General features: G+C 45.4%; 1 protein-coding gene and 1 long non-coding RNA gene across 9 annotated transcripts in view; both read right to left on the reverse strand.

Annotated features, from left to right (window-relative positions):
* Positions 1–14,185: 14,185 nt before the first annotated feature.
* LOC144262477 (uncharacterized) lies at positions 14,186–17,896 on the reverse strand. Its single transcript, XR_013345530.1, has 2 exons — positions 16,442–17,896; positions 14,186–15,411 (listed from the first exon to the last, which is right to left on the reverse strand). It is a non-coding gene; the product is annotated as an uncharacterized LOC144262477 (long non-coding RNA).
* Positions 17,897–17,968: 72 nt separating this feature from the next.
* ASXL2 (ASXL transcriptional regulator 2) overlaps positions 17,969–25,871 on the reverse strand; it is a 253,377-nt gene continuing 245,474 nt past the window's right edge. For all 8 annotated transcript variants that reach the window (XM_077812286.1, XM_077812285.1, XM_077812287.1 and 5 more), the window contains one exon: positions 17,969–25,737. In XM_077812286.1, the coding sequence (XP_077668412.1) occupies positions 23,272–25,737 (2,466 nt within the window). In that variant the 3' untranslated portion in view covers positions 17,969–23,271. The remainder of the gene's footprint in view (positions 25,738–25,871) is intronic.

Below are 25,871 nucleotides of genomic sequence, written 5' to 3' on the forward strand. Positions count from 1 at the left end.
AAATATGAAATTGAATGGAATGTTATAGCTATAACTAACTGCTTACGATGATTCTTTCTGTATTCACAATAAATGTGGCATTTTGCCTTATCCCCTTTAATAAGATCCTGCTGGTTTTTATTTTATTGGTATAACACGTGGACCCATATGGGGTCCAAACACCCTTATAACCAGGTGGCTCAACCATGGTATGGACAGCTGTGGATGTACCCACCAATGGCCTTCCCAATTCAGTGTGCACATTGGGAACCCTGGGCAGCTTACAGGGGCCCTCACTCTAGGCCACCCACGCTCACAGAGGTGAGCTGAGATCTCACCCCACATCCCCCTTCTTGCAGACAATGGAGGCTCAGGATGTCACAGATGACACTCAGATGGGCACGGATCAGGAAGCTACATCTCCTGCACACAACTCTTCCTCCTCCCTGGATGAAGCAATTATGCCACCACTGCCTGCCTCAGCGCATGACTTGAAACAGTTTCAGCACCTGTTTAAGTGAGTTGCCTATAGCCAGGACATCCCGCTGGAAGAAGTGTACACAAACCAGCACAAACTGGTACAAATTCTACAACCTTCCTCCACTTCCAAGATTGCTCTGCCCATTAATGATGCAATTCTGGAACTGCCAGAGACAGTCTGGCAGACCCCGGCCTCGATACCGCTGATTTAAAAGGGCAGATAGGAAGTATTACATCCCCGCTGAAGGGGTGGACTTCCTTTTTTCCCCACACATCCCCTAACTCTTAGGTGTTTGATGCTGCAAATCAACGCGGTAAACAACAACAGTTCAAATCGACCCCACACGAGAAAGAACACAAGAGGCTCGACCTCTTTGGACACAAAGTTTACTCCTCAGCCACATTATAATTCAAAGTCGCCAACTATTCGGCCTTATTAGCCAAAAACAATTATGATAATTGTGGGAAACTCAGTGCATTCACTGCGGACTTCCCGAGGAGAAACAATCACAGTTTCAGGCCATTTTAAATGAGGGACAACTCATTGCTAAAACAGTCCTCCAAGCATCTTTGGATGTTGTGGACATAGCAGCCAGAATCATGGCCACGGCCGTAATGATGTGCTGGGCATCCTGGTTGTAATCTTCAGGCATTCCTAAGGAACTCCAAGCCAAGATCAAAGACTTATCTTTTGACCAGGAAAAGTTGTTCTCAAACAAGATAGATGAGATGCTCCACTCGATGAAAGACTCTCAAGCCACTCTGTGCACTCTGAGGATTTACACCCCACCTGTGAAGAGAAGGCAGTACCAACTTTATCAGAGGTCCAGATGTTATGGTTATAAGACAGAGACTCCCCTTCTAACCAACAGCAGCAAGGACCATACAAGAACCAAAGACACCGTCAATGTTCGCAGCGATGAAGAGCACCTCAATCTCAACCGTTGACTTCTCAATCAGTTCTGCCCAAACCACAATTTTGAAGTTTTGGTCGAGGGTCTGGATGACCTCCCTCACCAGACAGTGCTTACGCCCGATCCAGCCCCATGCTTTGATCATTGCCTTTGCCCATTTTACCATATCTGGGCATCAATAACCATGGACCAATGGGTGTTTGAGATCATACGATTGGGATATACCATCCCCTTTACTTCCCAACCAACTATCCTACCCCCCTCCCCGTCCCTCTTCAGGGACCCTTCTCACGAGCACCTGTTACAACAAGTCGATCATCTACAACTAGGTGCAGTGGAACGAGTGCCTTCACAATACAGGAGTAAGGGGTCTTGCTCCCACTACTTCTTGACCCAGAAGAATGGGGGATGGAGACCTCTCTTGGACCTCAGGAAGCTCAACAAGTTCGTACAAACTCAAAATTCACGATGGCCACACTGGGCATGATTCTTTCAGCGTTGCAAAAGGGGGACTGGTTTTCAGCCCTCACACTCCAAGATACTTATTTTTATATCACAATACACCCTGCTCACAGGAAATTCCTGCAATTCACAGTAGGACAAGAACACTTCCAGTACAGAGTACGACCATTCGACTTGTCCAATGTGCCAAGAGTTTTCACCAAAACTTTAGCGGAAGTAGCAGCACGGCTACACAAAACAAGGGATAATGATCTTCCCGTATTTGGACAATTGCCTTCTCGAAGGTCCAATGCAACAAGAAGCATGGGACACAGTCCAAACAACTATCACACTGTTCAGCGATCTAGGGCTTCAGATAAATGAACAAAAATCCACTCTAATCCCTGTTCAACAACTGAACTTCATCAGGGCACATCTCGATGCCACAGAAGCCAAAGCATCCCTACCCCTGAACAGATTCACAATGCTGACAAACCTTATCTCAGAGGTAAGAGTCAGCCCTCAAATACCAGCTCATACTGTCCTGCAACTGTTTGGACATATGGCAGCCACAACATTCATGGTACAGCATGCAAGACTATATATGTGCTTCCCACATGGCTGGTTGAGCTCGGTATATATACCCAGCAAACACAGCCTACACAAATGACTTACAGGACCACCTCATCAGTAATAATCATGATGGACTCCTTGCTGATAGGCTGGGGTGCCCACATGCATCAGCACACAGTTCAAGGCAAATGGTCTCTTGCGGAGACTCATTTACACATCAGTCAGCTAGAGCTACGTGCAGACCACAATGCCTGTAGACATTTCCTACCTCACATAAAGAACAAATCAATTTGTATAATGACCGACAACATTGCCTGCATGTTTTACATCAGTCACCAAAGGGGTGCTCAATCACACTCGCTATGTACTGAAGCCATGAAATTGTGGAACTGATGAATACACCACAACAAACATTTTGGCCTCCTACTTTCCCAGCTGTCAGAATGTGATGTCGGACATGCTAAGTAGGTACTTCTCTTGAGACCATGAATGAGAAATGAATGAGGGAGTCATGCAATCCACATTCCATCAGTGGGGCAATCTCCTCATTGACTTGTTTGCATCTCCAGTGAACCACAAATGTGCAATGTTCTGCTCAAGAGCAGGAATGGGACCACGATCACTGAGGGACACCTTCCTCATCACATGGGATGCACAACTCATGTATGCGTTCCCACCAATTCCCCTGATATCACACCTGATACACAAGATATGAATAGACAAGGCCAAGGTCATCCTCATAATCCCGATGTGGCCCAGGCAAGCATGGTACCCTTACCTGATGCGCACGGTGATATGCACCCCTCGAGCTCTCCCTCGCCATACAAACCTGCTGTCTCAGAACAACTGTCACAGTCTTCACCCGAATCTGGAACAACTCCACCTACAAGCGTGGCTCCTGCATGGTTCCATTATGGCAAACTAGCCTGTTCAGAACAAGTTAAACATGTGTCAAGGTTCCTCCCCCACTCTGAACGCTAGGGTACAGATGTGGGGACCTGCATGAAAACCTCCTAAGCTTATCTTTACCAGCTTAGGTCAAAACTTCCCCAAGGTACAAAATATTCCACCCTTTGTCCTTGGATTGGCTGCTACCACCACCAAACAAATACTGGTTACTGGGGAAGAGCTGTTTGGAAACGTCTTTCCCCCCAAATACTTCCCAAAACCTTGCACCCCACTCCCTGGACAAGGTTTAGTAAAAAGCCTCACCAATTTGCCTAGGTGACTACAGACCCAGACCCTTGGATCTTAAGAACAATGAACAATCCTCCCAACACTTGCACCCCCCTTTCCTGGGAAATGTTGGGTAAAAAGCCTCACCAATTTGAATAGGTGACCACAAACCCAAACCCTTGGATCTGAAAACAATGAAAAAGCATTCAGTTTTCTTACAAGAAGACTTTTAATAGAAATAGGAGTAAATAAAAGTAAAGAAATCCCCTCTGTAAAATCAGGATGGTAGATACCTTACAGGGTAATTAGATTCAAAACATAGAGAATCCCTCTAGGCAAAACCTTAAGTTACAAAAAAGATACACAGACAGAAATAGTTATTCTATTCAGCACAATTCTTTTCTCAGCCATTTAAAGAAATCATAATCTAACACGTACCTAGCTAGATTACTTACTAAAAGTTCTAAGACTCCATTCCTGGTCTATCCCCGGCAGAAACAGCATATAGACAGACGGAAACCCTTTGTTTTTCTCCCTCCTCCCAGCTTTTGAAAGTATCTTGTCTCCTCATTGGTCATTTTGGTCAGGTGCCAGCGAGGTTACCTTTAGCTTCTTAACCCTTTACAGGTGAGAGGATTTTTCCTCTGGCCAGGAGGGATTTTAAAGGGGTTTACCCTTCCCTTTATATTTATGACAACATGTATTACTGAACAGCAGAAAAGTGACCATGCGTAATGCTTACCTTCAAAAATGAAAGATTCTTCTCCTGGTGTCAAGAAAAACAATTGACAGCCTGCATGACACCGCCACCGTTAGCGTTGGTATACCGACTGGAGCTGAAATGCTGGGGTTTAGCAACGAGCTCAGTCAAACTCCATCTTGCGGCCATTACAGCATTGCATCATGAGATTGATGGGACTTTCATTTTCGCACACCCCATTACTAAATATTTCCTTAAGGGTCTCCTGGACATTTACCCAGAGGTTTGCCAGCCTACCCCAGCCTGGGACCTCAACTAGAAGACATTCAGATTCTCTTAGGGGTGGGGTGGGCACCCACTATGATGGCCCATGAGACCCTCGTGCCCGGTTCTGGGGGCAGTCAGGGGACAGGGCAGGGGGATGGATGGGGCCGGTGTCCCAGGGGGCGGGGGTGGGCCACGAGGGAGGAGGGAACCGGTTGTTCAGATTTTGGCAGCTCATCACTGCTCTCACCCCACCTCCCTGTCCCTCTTCAGTGACCCTTCTCACAAGCAGCTCCTCCTTCAGGAGGTCAACCATCTCCTGCACCGGGGGACAGTGGAGGAGGTCCCTTGGAACATGGACGGAAGAGGGTTCTACTCCCGTTACTTCCTAATTCCAAAGGCAAAAGGGGGCTCAGACCCACTCTGGACCTGTGTTGCCTCAACAAGTCTCTCAAGAAGCTGAAGTTTTGCATGGTCTCCCTGGCCTCCATGATCCCCTCCCTGGATCCGGGAGACTGGTATGCTGTCCTTGATTTAAAGGATGCTTACTTCTATATTTCCATTTTCCCCAGGCACCAGCGCTTCTTCTGTTTCATGCTGGGCCAGCATCATTTCCAGTTCACGGCGATGCCCTTTGGTCTCTCGTCAGCCCTGAGAGTGTTCACAATGTGCATAGCGCTGGTGGCCACTTGCCTGCGACATTGGGTAGTCCAAATGTATCCATACCTTGACAACTGGCTGATAAGGGGCTGGTCCCAAGACCAGGTGCAGAGGTGTCTCAATCTGGTCTGTTCTACCTGTCATGACCTGGGGCTGATAATAAACGAGAAAAAGGCAACCTTCAACCCCAGTGCAATGCATAGAATTCATCGGAGCGGCTCTTGACTCCACTTGGGCCAGAGCCTTCCACCCCAAGATTCAGTTCCAAGCCACGGTGGACCTCATCTCATGTACACGAGCGCACCCACTCACCACCGCCCACATGTACCTGGGACTATTGGATCACATGGCAGCATGCACTTACGTGGTCCAGTATGCGTGGCTCCATCTTAGGCCTCTACAGGTGTGGCTGGCATCAGTTTATGTCCCCAACCAGCAGACCCTGGACCGTGTGGTCAGGATTCTGGACGATATACTGTCGTCTCTCACCTGGTGGCAGGATCCTGCAGTGGTGCTGGAAGGAGTCTTCTTCACGGCTGTGGCTGCGTATGTGACCTTTGTCACTGATGCTTTGGACCTGGGGTGGGGAGCGCACCTGGGTGATCTCCGTATGCAAGATCATTGGTCCAGTCATGATTGCTCCTTGCATATCAATGTCTGGGAACTCAGGGCTGTTCACCAAGCCTGCCAAGCCTCCCTGCCTCACATACAGGGCAAGGTGGTTCAGGTCCTTACAGACAAGACGGCCACTGTGTTCTATATCAACAAGCAGGGCAGAGCCAGGTCAACAGCCCCTTGTCAAGGAGTCCTCAGGCTCTGGGACCTCTGTCTGCAGCATGGTATACATCTCATTTCCACCCACCTTCCAGGGGCCAAGAATGCTTTGGCAGATCATCTCAGCAGGACCCTCCTCTCACCATGAATGGTCCCTCCATCCGGAGATGGTCAGTTTCATCTTCCGCAAGTGGGGAACTCCACAGGTGGACCTGTTTGCATCCACACATGACAGGAATTGCTATGTCTTTTGCTTGATGAGGGGCTTGGACAGGGGATCCCTGTCAGACACTTTTTGACTCCCATGGTTGGGGGCTCTGATGTACGCCTTTCCTCCGGTGCCATTGCTCCCCTGTGTCCTCTTGAAGATCAAGCAGGGCAGAGCAAAGGTGATCCTCATAGCGCCGGCCTGGCCACGCCAGCACTGGTACAGCATGCTGCTGGACCTTTTGGTGGCAACTCTGTTCCAGCTGCCTCTCAGGCTGGACTTGCTGTCCCAAAACCATGGGAGTCTTCTGTATCTGTGCCTGGTGGTGCTGCATCTGACAGCTTAGCTCCTGTGTGGCTGAATGAGAGGGAGCAGCAGTGCTCGGCGGATGTCCAGCAGATCCTGTTGGGAAGTAGAAAGCCCTCTACCACGGCGACCTATCTGGCCTACTGGAAGTGGATCACGTGTTGGACCTCGGATAAAGGAGTCCAACCCAAGCGAGCCTTGTTGCAGCTCATTCTGGACTACCTTCTGCATTTCAAGCTCCAGGGCTTGTCCCTTTCATCGATCAAGGTCCACCTGGTGGCCATCTCAACCTTCCATCTGCCACTCAAGGGCAGGTCGATTTTCACCCTGAACATGACATTCTATTCGACATTGGTGAGGCCTCATCTGGAGTACTGTGCCCAGTTTTGGGCCCCACACTACAAGAAGGATGTGGATAAATTGGAGAGAGTCCAGCGGAGGGCAACAAAAATGATTAGGGGACTGGAACACATGACTTATGAGGAGAGGCTGAGGGAGCTGGGGATGTTTAGTCTTCAGAAGAGAAGAATGAGGGGGGATTTGATAGCTGCTTTCAACTACCTGAAAGGGGGTTCCAAAGAGGATGGATCTAGACTGTTCTCAGTGGTAGCAGATGACAGAACGAGGAGTAATGGTCTCAAGTTGCAGTGGGGGAGGTTTAGATTGGATATTAGGAAAAACTTTTTCACTACGAGGGTGGTGAAACACTGGAATGCGTTGCCTAGGGAGGTGGTGGAATCTCCTTCCTTAGAAGTTTTTAAGGTCAGGCTTGACAAAGCCCTGGCTGGGATGATTTAGTTGGGGATTGGTCCTGCTTTGAGCAGGGGGTTGAACTAGATGACCTCCTGAGGTCCCTTCCAACCCTGATATTCTGTGATTCTATGATTCTATGACAGCCAGATTCCTCAAGGGCCTTGAGCGCCTCTACCCGCAAGTCAAGGACCCTGTTCCTCCATGGGACTTGAACCTGGTGCTGTCGTGGCTCACAGGTCCTCCCTTCGAGCCTTTGGCTTCCTATTCTCTCCTTCTCCTGTCCTGGAAGGTTGTGTTTCTGGTCACAGTGACTTCATCCCTCCAAGTCTTGGCAATTCAGGCGCTCACTTTGGAGGCACCTTATATGGTCTTCTGCAAGGACAAGGTCCGGCTGAGACCGCACCCGGCTTTCCTGCCCAAGGTGGTCTCTCAGTTTCAATCATGTCAGGACATTTACTTTCTTCTTTCCAAAGCCGCATAAGTCAGAGGAGGAGCGTAGACTGCATGCTTTGGATGTCAGGAGGGCTCTAGCCTGCTACCTCAACAGGACCAAGCCATTCCATAAATCTACGTAATTGTTCATCATGGTGGCTGACAGAATGAAAGGGCATCCTGTATCTGCCCAAAGAATTTCTTCTTGGATCACTGCCTGCATTCGCTTCTGCTACGATCAAGTGAAGGTGTCACCCTCAGCAATTATCACCGCCAACTCGACCAGGGCGCAGGCCTCTACGGCAGATTTTCTCATTTAAAAAACTAGGAAAATTCAACCTAGATGGAACATCTATAAGGTGGGTGCATAACTGGTTGAAAAACTATTCCCAGAGAGTAGTTATCAGTAAGGCTGTGTGTCTGTCACGGAAGTCACGGGTTCTAAGTGGACGGGCCAAGGGGCTCTGCATGCTGCCCATAGACGCTGCCCCAGCGGCTCCCATTGGCTGCGGTTTCCAGCTCATGGGAACTGTGGAGCTGGCATTTGTGACAGGAGCAGTGCGCAGAGCCCCCCCGGCCGTTCCTCCCTCTAGGAGCTGCAGGGACATATGAGGAGAGGCTGAGGGAGCTGGGATTGTTTAGCCTGCAGAAGAGAAGAATGAGGGGGGATTTGATAGCTGCTTTCAACTACCTGAAAGGGGGCTCCAAAGAGGATGGCTCTAGACTGTTCTCAATGGTAGCAGATGACAGAACGAGGAGTAATGGCTTCAAGTTGCAGTGGGGGAGGTTTAGATTGGATATTAGGAAAAACTTTTTCACTAAGAGGGTGGTGAAACACTGGAATGCGTTGCCTAGGGAGGTGGTGGAATCTCCTTCCTTGGAAGTTTTTAAGGTCAGGCTTGACAAAGCCCTGGCTGGGATGATTTAACTGGGAATTGGTCCTGCTTCGAGCAGGGGGTTGGACTAGATGACCTTCAGGGGTCCCTTCCAACCCTGATATTCTATGATTCTATGATTCTATGACATGCCAGTTGGAGCCGGGTAGGGAGCCTGCCAGCCCCGCCACCCCTCGCACCAGCAGGGGTCCCAGGCCATGCGCTCCCACCACCTCCCACATCCTCTCCCAGCACCAGTGGGGGTCCCGGGCCAAGTGCTGTTGCCTGCCTCCCCCCCAGCACCACCAGTGGTCCCAGGCTACCCCCACCCAGCACCCACGGCGCCCCTGGACTGCCCCCCCCACAGCACCTGCAGCCCCTGGCCCAAGTTTTAGTTAGGGGTTTATAGTTAAATTCATGGACATGTCATGGGCCAAGAATTTTTGTTTACAGCCCATGATCTGTCCATGACTTTTACTAAAAATATTCAGAAGAACAAGTGATTACAGCTGGTGCTCATTATCCAAGTACTTTTTTCCACACCATCCTAGAGCTGAGCTGATCCTCGTTCAAAATGCTGCAGCACATCATGGGTGAGTCAAATCAAGAGCAATTTTCATTTTATTACTCAATGTCTTGGCAAAACATCCAGAAGTGATTTTATTTTTGGCACAGACTCCAGGCATTGAGTAAATCATGCTCTTCTCTTTTTTCTGTCATCCAAGCCCTGGAATATCGGCCAAAAACTGTCACCTGGCACAAAGCTGGGACTTATGGAGTATAGAGCAATAGGAAAAGATAGCTTTGTGGAGTTTTCATCTGATAGACATGCCAACCTCACAAACTTCTTGTGCCACAAGCACAGGGAAGATGAAGTCCTCAGAGACAGACAGCACAGATGACTGCAAGCAGGAGTCTGTTTTCCCCAAGAGATTTGCAGTGGGCCAATTTCATTGCAGGTGTAATTTCACTGAATGACTTTAGCTCAGTAGCTATATGTGAAGTTCAGATGCCACTACAGCAGAAGAGTGCCAGGTGTTAAAAACCATCACACAGTAGACACCAGGCTGAAATGCACTTTATAAGTATCATAGACAGCTCAGCTGAATTAGACACTTAATAAAGCTCGCTGAATGAGCTGCATGATGGCACATGAAATCAGGATTGAGACGCCTATGGTGATGGACTGAATAATATAAGCTATTCACATACAATACTGAATTCTAAACTAACTGTAGTCGCTCAGGAAAGATATCTGGACCTAACTGCAGAGAGCAGAATAAAAATAGTGACACGTCAGCTGGCATGTCACTGGATAGAGACTAGATAACTGTAGCCCATAGGGCTAGTTTGCCTTCACTGTCTTCAGCTGCAATACAAGGCCCCTACAGGCCTGTATGCTGTAAGACATTAGCTGAAACACGTAAGTACAGAAGGCCTGCAACCTTTGGCATAGATACATGGCCCAACAGTTACCTTTAGATTTTTGGGAACTAGGCAAAGCTTGCTCAATGGTAGGCGTTAGACCGCAACGGTAACTGGCAATGGCAGGAACATGGAAGTAATAACTGCAAATTTGCTTAAGCAAGTGACATGTATGATACGTTAAAATGGAATGAATACGCTAATTTATGGGATAGGTGCACCTCAGTATTAGGTGGCTGAGGCAGTTAGCTTTGGGCATGGAAGCTGAGTATTTGCATGAATATTCAGAATAGGACAGACCCCCCCCCCCATGGCGAGTTACTCTTGTTTAACTTAGTGAGCGCTTTCCTTCCTTTGACCCTTCAGTTCTGTTGTTATTTATCATCAGTCTTGGGCATTGAGGAAACTGGACCATCAGAGTCATTTGGCTTGCCAGAGACAGGGCTGGTCCTTTGTCTCTGACCACCAGGTCCTCAAGGAAGGGCGTAAGTATGCAGATTTAAGAGCTTATTCATAAAATAATACCACGGATAGCCCTCCTACTTTTCATTTGGCTTGGAGCTTTTCTGTTGTTGTTCCTTATTTTAATAAAGATTAAGGCTTTGGCCGCAGTGTGAGTGTCCTTGCCAGACACCCCGAGGCTCCCTACAAGACACTGAACTCTTTGGTTTTCATTCTGGGTAGCTTGATTCTGGGACAAGAACCTTATTACCTGCTGATCTATTGGCAATCAATACAACTATTATTAACCTTCAGAAAGAGTCAGGAAACAGTGGTGAGCCAGCCAGGAGCCTCGAGTAGCGTGTGGCAAGATTATTCAGGTGTCAGACACTCAGGAGACTTACCTGGGGTAAACTAGCATTAGAGAGCACAAGCTGTCTCGGACTCAGTTCGACAGGTTTCATTGTGCCCTGCGTTTTCTCTCAGGCATGTCAGCACCTTCTTGGCTGTTTCTTGGCAACACATTATTGCTCCTGGTGTGGTTTTTATGGTGTTTCTGCTTCTGTCGCCTCTTTCCTGTCCCTCAGTGGTAGTGCTTGATTGTTTTTTAATCTTGACGAGTCACACCTTGTGGGTGTTGTTGAATCTTTCAAGATGCGCGTTTAAAGTTTATAGACGTGCTAAGAGGGCTTTGTTGAAATTGCAATATTGAGGTACCTGACGCTGCAATTGCAGTCATATCGGAGCCCTGTGACACACACTGTGAGGTGTTGGGAGAGTTGATTTATGGTTTAGTTGTGCTCCCAGGAAGGCCACAGCCCTGCCGCTCTCCCCACCCGGCCCAGCCTGGGGTCAGCAGTTCCGCTTCCCCGGCTCACCACAAGCCTGGCCCCAGCAGACAGGGTCCTGGGACCCCCGGCCTGGCCCAAGAACAACAGGGCCCCCCTCCGGCGGTGGGGGTGTTGGCTGGGCTCGTGGGGCGGGGGGGGGCGGGGGACGGATGGACAGGAAAGGCCCTTTGACAGACACACACATGGAGCCAGACTGGGCCAGTAATGATCTCCCTGATGCTGCAAAGTAACATGGAGCCCACCAAGCCCCCCCATGGGTCCATCCCAGCCCAACCCCTGCTCAGCACAGCTGCCCCAATGGGCCATGGAGGGGGGCCTAGTGCTCCCTGGAGGAGGGGTTGGTGCACTCCGGAGGGAGAGGGGGGTTGGTGCGCCCTGCGGAGGGAGCAAGGGGCGGGGGGTTGGCCACAGTTCAGAACCTGTGTAGGTCTGCGCTACTTTACGTTAGTCCCCCTGCTCTCCTGGGCTACCCCCTGATCTGTCTACTGAGGACAGACTGTGCCAGCTTGCCACTACACCCTGTGGGGCCCGACAGGGTAAACTCCTCTTGATTGCTAACCTGCTAGCCCTTAAGGGAAGAGAGGGAGTAAACCCCCAATCCTATGCTTTTTTGTGTGTGACTTGTTCAAGTTAATTGTTAAACCCACTTCATAAGCAGTCATGGGATAAGAGGGAAGGTGCTCTCATGGATTGGTAACTGGTAACTGATTAAAAGATAGGAAATAAAGGGGAGGAATAAACGGTCAGTTTTCAGAATGGAGATAGTGGTGTCCCCCAAGGGTCTGTACTGGAACCAGTCCTATTCCACATATTCATAAATGATCTGGAAAAAGGGGTAAACAGTGAGGTGGCAAAATTTGCAGATGATACAAAACTACTCAAGATAGTTAAGTCCCAGGCAGACTGCGAAGAACTACAAAAGGATCTCACAAAACTGGGTGACTGGGCAGCAAAATGGCAGATGAAATTCAATGTTGGTAATTGCAAAGTAATGCACACTGGAAAACACAATCCCAACTATACATATAAAATGATGGAGTCTAAATTAGCTGTTACCACTCAAGAAAGAGATCTTGGAGTCACTGTGGATAGTCCTCTGAAAACATCCACTCAATGTGCAGCGGCAGTCAAAAAAGCGAACAGAATGTTGGGAATCATTAAGAAAGGGATAGATAATAAGACAGAAAATATCATATTGCCTCTATATAAATCCCTGGTATGCCCACATCTTGAATTACTGCATGCAGATGTGGTCGCCCCATCCCAAAAAAGATATACTGGACTTGGAAAAGGTTCAGAAAAGGGCAACAAAAAGTATTAGGGGTATGGAACGGCTGCCGTATGAGGAGAGATTAATAAGACTGGGACTTTTCACAGCTTGTAAAAGAGAAGACTAAGTGGGGATATGATTGAAGTCTATAAAATCATGACTGGTGTGAAGAAAATAAATAAGGAAGTGTTATTTACTCCTTCTCATAATACAAGAACTAGGGGTCACCAAATGAAATTAATGGGCAGCAGGTTTAAAACAAACAAAAGGAAGTATTCTTTCACACAATGCACAGTCAACCTGTGGAACTCTTTGCCAGAGGATGTTGTGAAAGCAAAGACTATAACAGGGTTAAAAAAAAACTAGATAAGTTCATGGAGGATAGGTCCATCGATGGCGTCCCTAGCCTCTGTTTGCCAGAAGCTGGGAATGGGTGACAGGGGATGGATCACTTGAGGATTCCCTGTTCTGTTCATTCCCTCGGGGCACCTGGCATAGGCCACTGTCGGCAGACAGGATACTGGGCTAGATGGACCTTTGGTCTGACCCACTATAGCCATTCTTACGTTCTTATGGGTTACCATTTAGGAGGGATGCCTCCACATTATAGTGTTAAATGTTTATTGTGTAGTGTTAGAAATTATTTATTAGGCTAGCCAGTAGAATTTAAGTGACTTTTAATTTAGGGTTAGAGTGAGTGAATGGTGTTAGCAGGGAATTCTGGGGTTGCCCGTAGCATGGCTTTGGAAATCTTTGTAAGGAAATATATTAAGGAACATGGAGGAGGTGTAGTGCAGTTGAAGGACACTCAGTTCATCTCTGAGCATTCAAATCCATAGGGCTTTATGAGTCATGTGTTTGATGTGGAAGTAGGCACAAGAAAGGGAAGGCTAAGGAGGTGAAAGGGATTGTGGAATTCAGAACTTAAAGGATCAGCTGTGTGCTGCCTCAGCAGACCGGTCAGCTCTTTCCCGTAGGAGTTGGAGAGAAAATTAGAATGGAGTCAGTATCAGGCGCAGGAGGCTTGGGAGAATCACATTGTGGGCAGACCAGGGCTGCTGCCAGCTTGAAATCGCTGGGTGGCTCCATAACTCTACACCCTGTTGTTATGCCAACAGAACTGTGCACACTGTTGCTTCAGCTGGAAAAATCATACTTGTAAATGGGGATGCATGTTAACAGATTGGATTGCAGGAGAAGACTGGGGGGAAAGCTGATGATTCTGCAGAGGAGAGAACACACTCTGCCAGGTTTGAAGTTTGTATTGTGGTTAAAGGACAAGACTGGGAGACAGGACACCTGAATTCTACTCCTGATTGTGGAATCAATAAGTGACCTTGGGAAAGCCAATGTGTCTGTGTCTCAGTTTCCTCATCTGCGAATGAGGATAATATTTACTCATACCTTACATTGCACTAATGTAATTCTAAAGCAATTTGAGATCCTCAGAGGAAACACGAGAAAAACGCAAAATGATTATTAACAACTTCGTGTTCACAACAAATCTTTCCCCATGAAATGTAAGGAGAGGGTTTAGAAAAACCATACTTGGCATTCCTGTAGTGCCGGACCCGAAATCAAGTCATTCAGCGTTGTGTACCTTGCTGCTTCATGTTCTTGAAGGGGAAGAGAGCAGCATTTAAAAAGACAGTAACAGCAATGGTGACCATAAATCATATGCTTTTATTTAACATAAAATGAAACATTAAGATAAAATACACATTTATCCATGTGCTGAAGAACTATTGTATTTTACATTCATTTATGAAGCAGGTAGTTTTACATGACAAAAATAAGGAGTGAGGGGAAGAGGAACTTAATCTGCAATAAGACATAAGCCACAAGGCAGGCTTTCGCTTTTCAAAGTGCTACTTCCAAAGGACACACATATCTCAAAGTGACAAGATACAAATATGCTGTTTTTAGCACTCCTCAGATCCTTTTTAATGCTGGTGAGAAGCTAAGGTGGAATCTTATACAGCAGACCCCGAAGCAGACTTTTAAAATTATTTTTATTTTTCATTTGGGGAGAGAATCAGTTTACTAGAATGAACTCTGCCAATCTGCAAAGCTGCCATATTACGGGCCACACATCTCTCTGCTGTGATTGCTGGTTTAATGGAATTGACCCATTACGTTTTTTTAAATGCCTGGAAATTGTGTCATTTCCTCATTAAGGAGGAGAGTGAATTACAATAATCTTACTGTTCAGGTCAAACTTATCACTGGATAACAGAAAATGACAGGTTTCTTATTTGACTACTACTTAGTTAAGTTTGATTGCTTGACTTTGCCAGTTTGCAAAGGGACTATTTCAGAATCAAATTGCCAACGGGCTGCATCAGTCATCAGCTCACTTTTCCCAGTGTTGGGGCTGGAGTTCAGCTGTGATGTCATACTATAAAAGACCAAACCCAGGACTATTACACTCTTGGCACAGCTTTTTGCATAGAAACACTAATCAGCCTCTGAGAAGTGCAACTGAAAGAAAACCCAGAGGGGAAAAGTTGGCTTCTAAGTTTTAAACGGGGCAGGAAGGGATGGGAGCTGCAGCAGTACCAGCAGGACTAGGAATGTTTAGACAAAGTGCAGATCAAAACAACACATACTGTATATTTGTTTCTAACCCATATATTTTAAATATTAAAACAAATATGAAAACTGTAACTCCACATCAGGGTTGTGGTAACTCAAACTTTGTTCTCAAAATTCATGTCACCAGAATCCTGAGATGGACTTACAGCCTTTGTAGGTACATTTGTGTAAAATATAGTTGTATATACACACACACACATATACACTCTAGTTATAGATACGTAGACACACCCAAACAGTGTCACCTTCTTCTAGTGCAGCTGTTCAGAGTGAAAACCCCTTTGAATGTGCAGACTGCAAGTCAGAGAAAGAAAGATAAAATGACTTTATTAAAAAACGATCTCACTCTGTGTATGTAAATAGAGGCCTGGCATATTTGGGGGTGTTTGGAAAATAATCTTAACAATAACAAAACTGTCTGTCTTTGAGTTTTCTTTAAAGTCAAACCCTTAACACAAATCAAATAGCTTTTTTGCATTCAATGTCCCTTCCCACAAACCCCGATCACAGAGAGTTTTTGTAAACACAATTCTTGTTTATCAGAGAGATTCCAGCAGTTGCTGCAGAGCGGTTTGGGCTATGGTAAACACAGTGGCTCCAATTTGGGGATACATCTGAGGTGAGCGCAGCGCCTCCAAAAGGTGAAGGGGCAAAGTGTCTGTGTTTCACCTTTATGCACCAGATTCTGGAGCCTTCTGTCAGCCCAGAACAGCCAAAGTGCAGCAAGTTCTAGCCATGCCTCCTCCCTTGCTCAGTATTGCCCCACACCAGGGACTGACAGAGTCAATTCTGTCTCTCTTATGCCACCAAGAGGAGACCTTTCCTGCTGGGGAGATTTGCTAGCTTTTGCTAGCCCCTGTATGTCTGTAGAGTTGGTGTCTGGGGGACAGAGGAAGGCCCAGAATTGGAGCCACTGATCAAAAGGGCAGCAACTTAAATGTATTGTGTTCTTGAATGATTGGGTTAATCTAACCCTGAACATTGCCATAAGAGCTTTACTCTTCATGCATCTGTGATGTAATAACTGGGTGTGGGGGAATGGATGTGATATTACAATACAAATCAGCTGTGACACATACACTACGGACTTTAGTCTAATCCTGTAAGGTGCACTGCAACCTCAGCTGCCACTAATTTCAATGGTAATTGAAGACGCTGAGCACTTCACAGGTTTGGGTCCACTATTAGGTAAACTGCACTGGATGTGCTGTATATAATGCACATGTATCACAGCTGATTGTTAAGGTAGTCTGCAGCCACCTATCATTTCCCTTCTAACTAGAATTTTGTCTTTTTTATATTCATATAATTTGTGATCTTGTACCTCTGGGAATCCTTGTGTCCAAGTCACAGCATCTTGGAAACAGAATTCCTATGATGAATGTTGCCAGCAGTCACAGCAGATTTACTAGTGCTTCCCCTTAGGGAGTTTTCTAGGGGTCCTGCCCAAGTATAGTAGAAGAAAACCCATTCCATCTTCCAGTAGTGACTGATGGCACACATCACTCTCTACAGTGATATTGGACCCAAGATCCTAGAAAAGAAAACTCGTTAAGAGAGTGTTGCCTTGAAATCCCAAATATACTGAGGCTCTTGGCAAGTTGTATTCATTCCCCATCTGCGCTATCAGAGGACGACATAAGAATTAAACTATTAGCTACATTTATTAAAATTCTAATGGTTGCTTTTGATTTTAGTTGAGTAGCTTTGTACCAGTATGTCTCTTTGGCAGTGCTTGTATAAAGCTCCACCTCAACTCCTTGTCTTCTCACCATTGATTGTTCCGCGATAGGACAGAACATAAACGGACACACAAACAGGACACAAGACTGAAAAAAAAATTCTGTGCTGTATTTCTAAAACAGCTAACCTAGTCCAATTCATTCGTTGCGGCGCATCAAGCTTTTTTGCTACCCTACAATCTGCTGCAGCAGCAACTGCTGCAATGGCAAGAGGCAGTGCTCCTCTCTCTCTCTCTTTTACATTAATACATAGGTAGGAACTCCAACCAGCTCCAATATTTTTAATACAATTAAACGTAAAATAAAAGAATATATGAAGTACATACAGTATATTTATATACATATTTATTTCAAATACTTAAAATTCTTATGTAAAATATGATTCTTCTATATTATTTGTGAAAAAATACGACTTTTAAAATGGTGTCACCTTGAATTTTCTATACATACCCTCTATTCCAATTTAAGTCCCTTTTAAAAAGGCAAAAGACAGACAAAAGTTTATCATCTTCTAAATCATGTTTACAAGCCTTGTGGCCAAACAAAATGAAAGAGCATCTGGTAAACGCTATTGGATTTTTGTTTTAAGAATCCCCACTTTTATTGCATTAATGGAAAACCCAAGTGCTTTCAGTTCCCCTGCCAGGGAAATCGTCTCGGCCCTGCTGAGAAACTGCACACACACAATACCCTGTATATCTAGTTCACAAATCTTCCTTTGTCATTTTTTACACAAATATTAAAATATATATTACTTAAAATATATTACTGTAAGCTCTTAAAATTGATCTTCTTTTGTATCAAACGTATAGCATTAAAAAAAAGTAACAAAGAAAACTCGTTGTCATCCTAGCAAACATTTGAGCCGTTCTCCCTGCTGGTAGCAACAGGACTTGAAGTTTTTAAGAGATTCTCTCTCACCCATGCTGGTTTCATGCACTCTGGATTAATTACAGGTTTCAGAGTAGCAGCCGTGTTAGTCTGTATTCGCAAAAAGAAAAGGAGGACTTGTGGCACCTTAGAGACTAACCAATTTATCTGAGCATAAGCTTTCGTGAGCTACAGCTCACATCATCCGATGAAGCGAGCTGTAGCTCACGAAAGCTGATGCTCAGATAAATTGGTTAGTCTCTAAGGTGCCACAAGTCCTCCTGTTCTTTCTCGATTAATTGAAGATAGTTTCCAGAGCTGTGAGGTGCCACAGGCAGTAACTTCCTAACAAAGGGCTCCTTCCCTCCTGTGATAAAAGCCATGCTAGCTGCAGCAGCTGGCAACACCCAAACGGGAGGATGCCACCCCTTGTCCTCCCACCTCCACTGTAACAGTCACGTTTTCAGAAGTAATCTTCAATTTTGAGTGCTCCATCTAACACCCTTAGGCCTGATTTTCGGAGGTGCTGAAAGCTGGAATTGTGGACACTCCGCAGAATCCAGTCCCCAGGATTGAGGCATCCTAAAACTGGTGGCTACTTTTGAAAAATTACTCTAATGAAGATTACTCTAAATTAAATGCGGAAAGCCTTCCTCATTGGACTAAAGCAAACACAACCCAGTTCCAATTACAGTGTCCAGCGCTGCCTCCTTTACTCACACGTATATTCTTGTATTCCACAGGACCACTCATGAGAATGAGAAAGAACTGGGCCCATAATGTTCTTAACAGCCTCTAGAACAATTTAAATGGACATAATTTAAGCAGTAATGACAAGCAGTGAGGACATCTGGCAGTTACTCATCTGTCCAATAATTAACTTTCAGGAAATGGCTTCCTTAACATTTTTACTGTTGCAAACCTAAGTACAACTCTGCTGATAGGGTCCATCATTTACATAGTATCAGTCTTTTCCTCACGTTTAAAAAGAGACATTGTCAACCTAAAAACAAGTTTCCTTCCCTGTTACTAATGCTATCTCAGAAACTTGAAAATCATTTCTAAGATTCCATTTACTTCTCCATTCATGGAATGTGTATATAAAAGTATTTATTCTTTGCACTGAACTGTGAAATCAGACTGATCAGTTTCACTTTCTGGTTCTCATGCTGCAGGGTCTGTATTGCAATCCAAGCAGGGGAAGATTTAAATCTAAATAACCTTTTCTTGTTGTAATGTTTTATGTCACAAACATTGCTTTGACATTAGGTGTTGTAAAATAGTTTGGGTATTCTATTTTACATTGGCATTTATTATAAAGTGCTATTGGATGCCAAAGCCAAAACTGTTACGTCTAGATTACTCCACAATGTCCCTTGACTAACAGTAGCCAATAGGAAAGGTTTGTTATTTTGCTGGAGGAAACATTTTAGGACAGATGATTAGAAAGAACTGGGGCTGAAGGGAAAAGTCTTAGCACCAAGACTGCTGACTAACAAAGGGAATATTCCTACTTTGGCTTCAGGTTTTCCTATCTGAAACAACTGTTATTCAATACCCAGCATTGTGAAATGTGCAAAGCTGTCATGGTTTTTGGCAGCCCTATTCTTGTTGAAATGTTCAGTAATCCAAACCCCATCCTTTCTAATGGTTACCTAGTTGCTTAATGCCCGCTGGTGAACCTAGGGATACTGTTCTATCAAGTTCCAGATAAAGAGCTTGTTTAATTGTGGTGAGATCAAAACCTTCCAGCCAAGAGGATTCATCATATTGGGAAGGGGTAGCAACAGTAAAACTATTGACCCAACCAAATATAGCTAAGGCACTAAACTGAGCTGTAAACCTCTAGATCATCATCTAATAAGGTTATAGTGACCACTAAAAGGGACTGTGGAGTCCTACTGACATCTCAGTGGTCATTACAAATCCAGACTGGACACTTACTAGATCTAGTTCCCTTCTTGCTGGGATAATGACTCTGTAAAGTAATTCAGTTCCTGAAGTAGTATTTCATGCAACAGCAGCTACTTATGACTCACAAGCAGCATCTCACAGAGAGAAACAGGTGAACAGAACATGGGAAGCCAGACATACAAACTCCAACTGAGGTGACACCACAAATTTTAAGGGAATTAAGGTTGGAATCAAAATTAGGGGCTTTACTTTTATTTTAAAATATACTGCTGAAAACAAAACTTCAGGTCTTTTAAAGTGAAAGTTGCAGCAGGCATAAAATCCCAACCAACACAAACTGGCCCACAGGCCACTTTGTGCTGTTCCCTCAAAGTCTTCTACTCCCTTCTTATGAGGCTTGTCAACCTAGGAAAATTGCACCTGTATAAACTAGGGTGTGGATTTAAAAACCGATATACCAATATAACTCCCCCTGGATGTCACTATTATTCTGGTGTAAGGGCTTATCTACATAACCCCCAGTTTGGAATATGGGGTGTGAATTGCAGTAGTCACTAGCATGACAAGCTGTAACTCCCCTGCACAGACCATGTGGGCGAGAACTAAAAGGTACCTAGTCTGTGTTTTAACCAGGAGTAAGTCAACAAGAACTAGGTACTCTATAGTTCATGCCTGCAGCATCCACACAGGGGAGTTACAGCATGTACAGCAAAGGGGTACCTTTTTTGGTTTAGTATATGTCAGGTGGGAAGGAGTTATACCAGTATATATATTTATATATAAACAACATTATACCTATTCCCAATGGGGAGATCAAAAACTCGGTACACAGACTGGATATCAACTGACCTTAGACCAATTCACAGGACAACCAGGCGTACAGTCATGAGTTTTGGAAGAAGGCTATAAAAGCTGCTGACCCTGATTGGGGAAGTGGCAAGGAAGAAGAAGATACATCATTATACCAGTATAACTGGTAAAACTTTCCTGTGTAGACAAGCCCTGAGATAGCAAGGAAACAGAAATGGATGTATGTCTCTCAGTGCTTCAGAGAACAGGAGTCTTGTTCATTTTAGTTACCAGTTAGCTGTGTGCATGATACCATAATGTCCATCTGACACGGTATTCCATAATTCAAAGGATGCTTCTTGCACTGGAGGAAAATTGGAAGTATTGCATTACTACCCTAATGGGCACTTGCTCTAGAATGCACTAGGTCTATAAAGCAAAAGTACACCTCTGTGACAGAATAAGTGTTTTTGCACGGCAGAAGCCAAAATGGTTCTTTTGCTTGGTTTGCTTTTTTGCATGCACACCAACATCACTAGCTATAGTATCTGGTATGTGCCAAATCTGGGGATATTGTTTGCTTACTGGTGAAATGCTGCTGACAGTGCACATTTGGCATGTCTCAAAAAACAAGGGGCTATTTTTGTTGGTGTTAATTTTTCTGCCATGGAGCAATGGATTTAAAAATATTTACCTAGGTACAATTAGGGGACATACTCCCCCAACAAATTTAGGATGAGCAAGACTGAAGATGGGAATATAATACAGTTTATGATATTTCACTGTTGATAATCTTGATTTGGAAGGTGGCACCCACAGACAGGCAGGGAGGGAGATATTTTCAGTATTGAGGGGTTAGGCACTCAACGTTTTCATCAACAAATAAATTGCCACCGTTCGATAAAATGCATTGTGTACAGTCATCTACATTGCCTACATTTAATAACAGCACCCCAGATACTCTTTTCATGTGAGGGGAAGGAGGAGGAGTACATTCAAACTGGAAAAAAAGCCCAAAGCTCTGAGAGGACTAGCTAATGGTGTATCTAATGATAACTTATCACACCTACTTTTTTAATATTGCTTCATTTTAAAAATGCCTTTGGATTAAAAGTGATTTCTATGCCCTTTCATCAAAAAGATACATGAATTTCTATCTAATCGACTTATTTGTTTCTCAAACAGAGACAACATGGACTGGATGCGATTCTTGAGACTGATGTTCTTTGCTGGGAAGAGGACTTTACCTATAGATAATCTAGTGCTTTGATATTGTGAAATTTGAGCTGGAGTATGCTTAACTCTCACACCATGGGAAGGGCTGGGTATTTAAGTACTTTACGGGTCAGCCTGTTACACATTCTTGTTGCTGAGATGATGGTGCTGTAATACCTGTTCAATTCTGATTGATTAATTTGGCAGACACTGTGAATATTAATGCTCTTGAGAGTGAAGGATTGATATCACTAGCTGCAACCTGGCATTAGGTAGGCCAGCTCTGGATAATCTCCTCACACACAGCTTTGCCAGTAACCTCATTCATGACAGTAGCCCCCACTATGCCAGTCCTATGATCCCCACCTACTTCTGCCAGTGCTCCTCATTCTTGACTTGTGACTTCTACTGCTAGAATCCTGGGTCTCTGAGTAAAATGTGGAGATCAGGCCAAAGGATTTGATGTTTTGAAACTTGAAGAAATGTCCTCAGGGGACAATGATGCAGCCAACCCAACCCTTGGGTCCCATGCCTTACACTTAGCTAGATATATGATCTTTTCCATACATTAGCTTATTGTGGAGGTCTTCATCAGCCATGGCAAGCTTCCTGGCAAACAATATTTCAGCAGGTGTCATTTAGTGCATTTAACTTGTGTAATGTATTGTCCTGTTTGATGGTTGGAAACTGTGGGGGAGACACCTCAGTACTAAGACTGTAATGCCTCATAAAGCAAGTTTCTGACATGTAGTTCAATTCATATTAGAGATCTCTGCTTTAAATGGTCTCCTAGAGTTGCTGATAGTCACTAGTTGCTTTTTATTACTTGAGTTCTTGAAGATGATGACTACTATAGTTGCCCTTCCAATCTCCCAGAAGTAGTTGAGAACCATGGTGTTGCCTTCCCATGGACAATGTTATTGTAACTGATGAGTTGGAAAGGGGATGGTATGCAACCAAAAAACCCCAGCCACTATTGCACAACCCACTTTGGCTTCCAGAAACCTAGAGTCAGGGGGAAACTGATAGGCAACCATTTGAAAGGCTGTTATAACACTAATGCCTCCCACTTCCCAATCATCTGAATGATCAAAAGACTGAGCCAACCCTGAACTGATGCTCCAAACCTCAAAGTTCTGTGCCAGATAGCATAAAGGCTTAAATCTTCTTGATCTCTCAGTTCTTTTAATTCTTCTTGTTCTTCTCTTTTGCTATGGAAAGACCAAGGGGCTAAAGTTTGGCTGGAAGTTCTGTCATCAATATAGAGCAGAGCTTAGGCTAACCAGGGATAGGGACTGATAGGAGGTGTGGTTAATGAATCTGCAGTACAAGTCAAACATTGTCTCCTAAAAGATTGAAAAAATAATTTTTAAACAAAATAATGTGACATATTTACATGATTCCTTAAGTGCAAACTCTTGTCACAATTCACATAGTTGAGCTCGCTTAGACTCACTATACAACAAGGTGCTCTTTCTTCAATGAACGAAGAACGCTACTCTGTATTCCTGATTCAGTAATGTGTCTCTTGTGCAAGGCAGTAAAACCCCTCTTTCTTCCTGCGAAGAATTTCAAAAGGAGGCACAAAACCAAGCCATCCTTCTCCTCATCTCATATGTCTCAGTTACCGTACTACAAGGCAGGAGACACAGAGCTTAGAGGGGCCAATGCAGTCGTCATGGCAGAAGGCACCACAACCCTTGCACATGATCATGGCTTTCAACCTGCAGTAGCATTTAGAAGGTGAATCCTCCATGTTGTTGTCATCACCAAAGGCTTGAACTGGGATGGTCTGATTGTGGTTGCCAGGGTTCATAGCCTGGCTGGCGGGAATGGTGGTTACAGTCACAGAGAAAGACATGACGTTCCCCATGCTACTGGCCAACTGATTGCACTCGGACAGCCCAGTCATGAGAGACCCTTGGTTTACGTCTGGAGAGGTGGAGACATTTATAGTGCCACTATAACTAGGACCAATGAGCTGTGCTGCAGTGTTTCCATATAGCTTTGAAGGGTGTGAATGGGAAAGTAGTGGAGGTTGCTGCAACACAGGGTCTGCAGATGGTGCAGAAGCGCTGTAAGCCTCAGGATTGCGGTGCATCATTTTTCCCCTCATAGCATGAGCCATTTGCTCCTGGGCTGCCTGAATTAAATCTCTTGCTAATGCAGTTCCATCAAACACCTGGCCTCCTGGGAACTGGTGAACACTCTCTGGGCGGGCTGCTGCTTGCTGAGATAAGACTGCCTCCTTCTTTACATTCTTTCTAACAGGCACATTGCAATCTGAAGAAGCGTTTATGCTTTGTGATACCTGTTCTCTTTCATGCTGGCCAGAGACCTGGGAAACCAGGGGTTCCTCTTTTACAATGATATGTTCATGTTCATCACCAGTACTCTCATCATCTGCATCTTCTTCAGCACTGCTACTACCATTGCCGGCTATTTCTTCACATTCCCCACATTCTATTTTTGGATCATTAGAAGGATCATGCAGACACAAGCGGTTCTCAGGATTCATGGACAGACCTCTCCTGAAACTCTCCGAGCCGCGACCATAGGTGGAAATATTCAGCAGGTAATGGCCAGACATAGCAGGCTTGGATGTCCTCCTGCCCATGAAACCCAGCATGAATCTCTGACTGGTGGAGCTGTTGTCTAACTGGAAACCTGAGTGAACGAGGCTGAGCTGTGAAGGCTGCAGGACTGAAAACAGATTCTGCCTCTGGACCCGCTTGATAAGAGTCTGAAGGATCTGCTCTTGAGTGGCTTTGTCGAGTGCCTCTTGGCACTGGTATTGGTCAATACTAGAGCTCCTCAAGTCCTTTCCGGAGAAGAGGGGAAATGTCCTTGGAACATGGGGCAGCTGCCTGCTTGGGAAAAATATCTTTCCAAGTTGCTGCATGGCTAAATTTGATTGTCTCTCGCCACTTTCCCCTCCAGAGCCATTCCCAGCTGTGCTTGTGGCACTGGAAAATGCCGACTCTTTTGATTCATTTGGAGCTAGTGGGACAGTTTTCATTTCTACTTTGGTGAGAGGCTTAGGCATGATTAGTTCCATTGGGACATCTTTACCTTGGAGCAGCTGGGTGACCAAAGGATTGTTAGCAGGAATACTGGAGCTCGTCTTCAGGAGGGGCCCACTTGTGCTCAAGGGAGCTAGATGTACTTTAAGGCTAGGGGCTACTGACAAAGTGCTATAGGATGGAGTAGATATAGTAGATGCTACCACAACACCAGCCTGAGTTTCTGAGGTTACCGCTGTCAGCGAAGACATCAGAGGGGAAAGAGGTTTGCTCTTAGGAATACTTAAGCTGGTCTCTTCTGTGGTAGTAAGTGCTGACTTAGTCACATTTTTGTCAGTACCTGCTCTGGATACATTGACATAGACTGCTTCATCCCTGACAGGCGGTGCCCCTGAGATCTGGCTTAGACCTGCTGGAGCTGAAGGTGCTCTCTCTTGTCTGTCATTACTGAGAGTATATATGTGGCTTGAGACCACAGATGGTCTGGAAACCTGACTTACAGTCACATTGGGAGGGCTCACTTTTATTCTGTTCATTTTCTCTAATGCTGGTGGGGCTGGTGATGACGAATCTTTGCCTCCGTTGCTGGTTGCAGTTCTGGATTGTACTGTGGGCGTTTGCTGTAGTTGTGCTCTAGAGACACTGAGAGGTGATGTCCACTCCGTGGCCTGGGTCTCCGCTTGGGAATGGGACCCTGGACAATGGGGAAAAGGCCTTCTCGTACTTCCCCCGCTTCCAGTTCCTGCCAGTTCCAGTGCACTGCCTTTAATTCCAGTTTCATTGGTTCCACTTGCTGCTGTACCACTCTTCTCCGCTCTTCCTCCCCCGCCTGGACCACCACCACCTCCTGGGCCGGGCCCTGGGACGGCTCCCCCATTGGAGGCGGCGGCGGCGGCGGCGGCTGCAGCAGCTGCCCTCTGGGCCTTGGCCAGCTGGGCTTTTGCTTTGATGTCTGCCAAAGTTCTGGCCCCTGTTCTTCCAGGACTGGTGACAGAGGTTGGAAAGCAAGCCCTGGGAGAGACCTGGCTAGCAAGAAATGGCATCGGGGAGATTCTGGAGACAGGAATCTGGAAAAAAGTAGGAAAGAGACACCACTGAGCGGAAGGAAATTTTCTATCCACAAATTCTAAACCTGCAGCATTCAGAAATGTATACATTAAGACAAATCCTTAGTAGTCTTCAGTTAAATTAAATGGAAAAA

The sequence above is a fragment of the Eretmochelys imbricata genome, chromosome 3 (genome assembly GCF_965152235.1).
Source record: "Eretmochelys imbricata isolate rEreImb1 chromosome 3, rEreImb1.hap1, whole genome shotgun sequence".
NCBI lineage: Eukaryota > Metazoa > Chordata > Testudines > Cheloniidae > Eretmochelys > Eretmochelys imbricata.